Source organism: Frankliniella occidentalis, unplaced genomic scaffold (assembly GCF_000697945.3).
Source record: "Frankliniella occidentalis isolate FOCC.00 unplaced genomic scaffold, Focc_3.1 Scaffold498, whole genome shotgun sequence".
Lineage (NCBI taxonomy): Eukaryota > Metazoa > Arthropoda > Insecta > Thysanoptera > Thripidae > Frankliniella > Frankliniella occidentalis.
The window spans coordinates 49,998-53,548 of record NW_026267616.1 but is presented as its reverse complement, the minus strand read 5'-3'; the positions used below and the strand labels follow the sequence as shown (position 1 = coordinate 53,548).

General features: G+C 56.2%; 1 protein-coding gene across 1 annotated transcript in view; it reads left to right on the top strand.

Annotated features, from left to right (window-relative positions):
- Positions 1 to 292: 292 nt before the first annotated feature.
- LOC113217905 (adenylate cyclase, terminal-differentiation specific-like) overlaps positions 293 to 3,551 on the top strand; it is an 11,048-nt gene continuing 7,789 nt past the window's right edge. The window contains exon 1 of the mRNA XM_026437991.2: positions 293 to 379. Within this exon, the coding sequence (XP_026293776.2) occupies positions 366 to 379 (14 nt within the window). The 5' untranslated portion in view covers positions 293 to 365. The remainder of the gene's footprint in view (positions 380 to 3,551) is intronic.

Below are 3,551 nucleotides of genomic sequence, written 5' to 3'. Positions count from 1 at the left end.
TGTGGCGGTCAGGCTTGGGGGGCGCGCGGGCGGCAGAGAGCAGACCAGGACAAATCCCACAGGGTCCAGGGTCGGTCTCGAGAGGGAAAGGTGGGGCAGTGGAGTGCGCAGGGGCCTCAGTGAAAGTTGGGGAGGGGGTCGGAGGAGGCAGGCAAGGGAAAAGGGGAGGAGGAGGAGGGAGGGGCAGAGGAGGAAGATGTGTGAGGGAGAGGGATGAATGAGAGTGGGGGGAGGGAGGAAGAGGTGGGAGGGGGCGGCTCGCTGGGTCCCTCCGGACGATTCGGTTGAGGCAGCCGCGCGCCTGGAGCAGATCACCTCAAGACGCGGACGGGGAAGGTGCTCCCGGGACTCCAGCGACAACCACCATGAAGATTTCCAGGTCAGCACTGTGTGTGTGTATGTGTGTGTTATGTGGATGCGAGGGTGTGAGCGTGAGCAAGAGCGACGCGAAAAGTGAATCGGCTGTGAGAATATCGACCCCACGGTCTCGTCACCTCTACGCCACTCTATAGTGCGACCCTGCCAACAACCCCTATAGATCACAAGATTCCGTCCCGGTATCCCCTGTGTGTTATAATTCCTAAGTGTGGTGGCACATCGGCGTCGTTCTTACTCTCTGGTTTCTGTACCGGCGGGCTTGCCTACTCACCTTCACCAAGGCGCCTACACGGCCCTGTGCGAGTGTGCAACCCGTCCGCACTACTGCATCCGGCACAGTACCTCACCAGAAGCAAGAAAGGCGCCGATGGTCCAATGGTCCACCCTGCGTACCTACATGTTTATCGTGCGGTTCAACGTACTGGTCAACAAGAGCTGATTCTTGCTGGCAGGGTAGTCTTCGCGGTGCAGGGCGGTTAGGGCGCACGGGTGTTACGACACGGGAGGGAACCGGTTGGGCCACCTACCTCACCGAGGTACCTCTCAGGGGCCCCGGGCCGGCCCGGGCCCTACGCACGACGCCCCGGCGGCCCAGTGACTCCCCTGCCGATACCGCCTATGTAAGTTCCTGGAGTTGGTTGCAGCATGCTGAAAAGGGGAGAGAGAGAGACAGAGAAAAGGTGCAAAATTTCTGCAACGCACTTCTTTCTTGTTATTGCCCCTTTGTTCTGCCGACGGCGAATACCGGGCAATGTCCGCTTGGGCTTGAGTCCGCTCGAGACCGTTCCAGCCCGCTCCAGCCTCTCCAGTCCGCTCCAGTCCTCTCCAGTCCACTCCAGCGGCCGGTGCGTCCTCCAGGGGGCCGTAAAACCTCCGAAACTCGTTAAAAAGGCAGCGGTAGCCGTGTCTTCCTCCCCGCATGCGGACTTTCTCGCGCGGATGACCGGCCGCTGGCCGGGCCGATCCACTTTGTTTATTAAAAATGGTTTTGCTCTCTATGACGGAGTTGTGCGAAGTGGGAGAGAAAAGACACAAGTGTGGCAGTGAGGCAGTAGGGCGGTGAGAAAACACACACACACACACACACATTCACACATACGCTCACTCACACAGGTTGAGAAACCTGCCGGCACCGCGGCCGGGTGTATCGTCGCGTGGATCGATGTGGTGTGTTTCACCTCGTATGGGATGCGAGAGAAAAAGCACGTGTAAACTGCCATGCAGTTGCAGGGCGGGGTGGCGGGGTAGGGTGGGGCCTGGCCTGCTCCTGCCTCGTCTCAACGCGCCGCGCCGCCACCTGTAAAAGAGAGAAGTCTTTTACTGTCCTCGCGAGTTGCCACCGCATGCAGGTTTCGTCGGACCCGGGTGCAAATTCTTTTTGAGAAACTGTACCGTGGGACCACCACACCACCCGCTACCGGCGCCGCGTGGAGGGCTCCGCTCCCGCCCCTGCCGAAGAGTGTCGGCAACGCAGGGTGCGCCATTGTCTTGGCGGTAACAAGACTGACCGAGAAATCACACTAACTTTATGTCCATGATTGCGCTATAAACCACACGACGTGCGTGTGTATGTGTCGTTTTTTTTTGCGGTTTCCTGTAAAAAGCAAACATGGACAGACAATCAGTTAGCAGACTATAGGAATAAGCGAGGGGGTTTTCACTTGCGTAATACAGTGTACACCAAAACTAGGTATTACGCGTAATGTAATACCGAAAAATAGGAAAATATGCCCTAAAATAGTAGAATTTGGGTTGCAAAGCTTGTGTAAAACTGGCGTAATACCGCGTAATACACGTAATATGTAATACACTGTACACGAAAATTCCGAGTAAAAACCCCCTCGGGAATAAGGCAAGCCAGGAGGGATACTTGCGACCTGAAACAATTTATTGAAGTTTGCCGAATCATCCCCGTCTAATCTCTTTAGATTGACTAATTATTAACAGATTCTAAATTTTTGTTCGTTACCTTATGTAACTATCGTTGTTATGCAGTACGTTCAGTCACATGATGCCTGCCGCTGCAAAGCAAACGGTGTGCGGGTTTATCTGGCGCTTCCTGTGCACACTTCCGTCTGATGGAGAGCGGGAGCGGCGTTAACGGACCCTTCTCGCAAAAGGGAACGGGTCGCACGATTAAAATGACCGTCGCTGCGACAAGTTTACCTCGCGCCGGTGGGTGCTGCTGTGGTGGGAGCGAACGACTTCTGCGCAAACAAACCGGCAGCAGACAACTAGCTCGCGCTGCCGCTACTACTCCTCGGCGGGTGCCGGCTTGCGGTGGCGGGCTGCGGTGTCGTTGTCTTGTGGTCGGGCGTCCCTCTAAACCCACGGCCCGGCACCCCGGCAGGCGTCGCGGGCGTCGCGGCGCCTGTTACCGGCTGCCCAGACGGACGTACGGGCACTGTGGTCGGTCGGATCAACAACACTCGAGCAGACCGCGTCCAGCAAAACTAGCAGCCTTTTTCTGCAACGCGCGGTGCCAAGTCTCTCACGTCCAGTGGGACGACTCGTTCCCGAGACACGAGAGCGTGTGTGCGACGGAGAGGGGCGGGAAAGAAGAAGAGATGCGGGGGGAAGAGTCTTGGTCAAGGTTGTTCAGCCACCGCTGCAGCGACTTTCCTTTTCCATCGGGTATGGCATTGTGTGTGTTCGTGTGTGTTGTTTGGTTCACGGGTGCAGGCGGAGAGAGGGAGGGGGAAGGGGGGGGGGGCTGCTCCCCATCAGCGGCAAACCATTCCAGTGCACATTTTTGAGTCAACGTGGTTTTGAAAAGAGTTTAGCAAAGGAATAGAGGTTCGGGCGGGAAAATTCTTGTGTGTGTGATAAGAGTATCGTATCATTCATAAATATGGTGAGGTAACATTTTCGAGCTGAAACCACTAACTTCGCGTTTTCGTACTAATCGAATAACCCGCTTGAGCTTCGCTGCCTGCGACTGCACAAGCGCACTATACGAGCAGGCGAGTCTTCTTCACGGGGAAGCACTTTCGTTTTCGCGCTCAAGTGCTGCTTTCTATCTAACCAATCAGCCTCCTCGGGGCGGACATGCTGGGCGGCTAATTCACGGGATAGCGCGCGCCAGCAGACTGAATCCGCCATCCTCGTAAGAGTGTGTGTGTGTGTGTGTGTGTGTGTGTGTGTGTGTGTGTGTGTGTGTGTGTGTGTGTGTG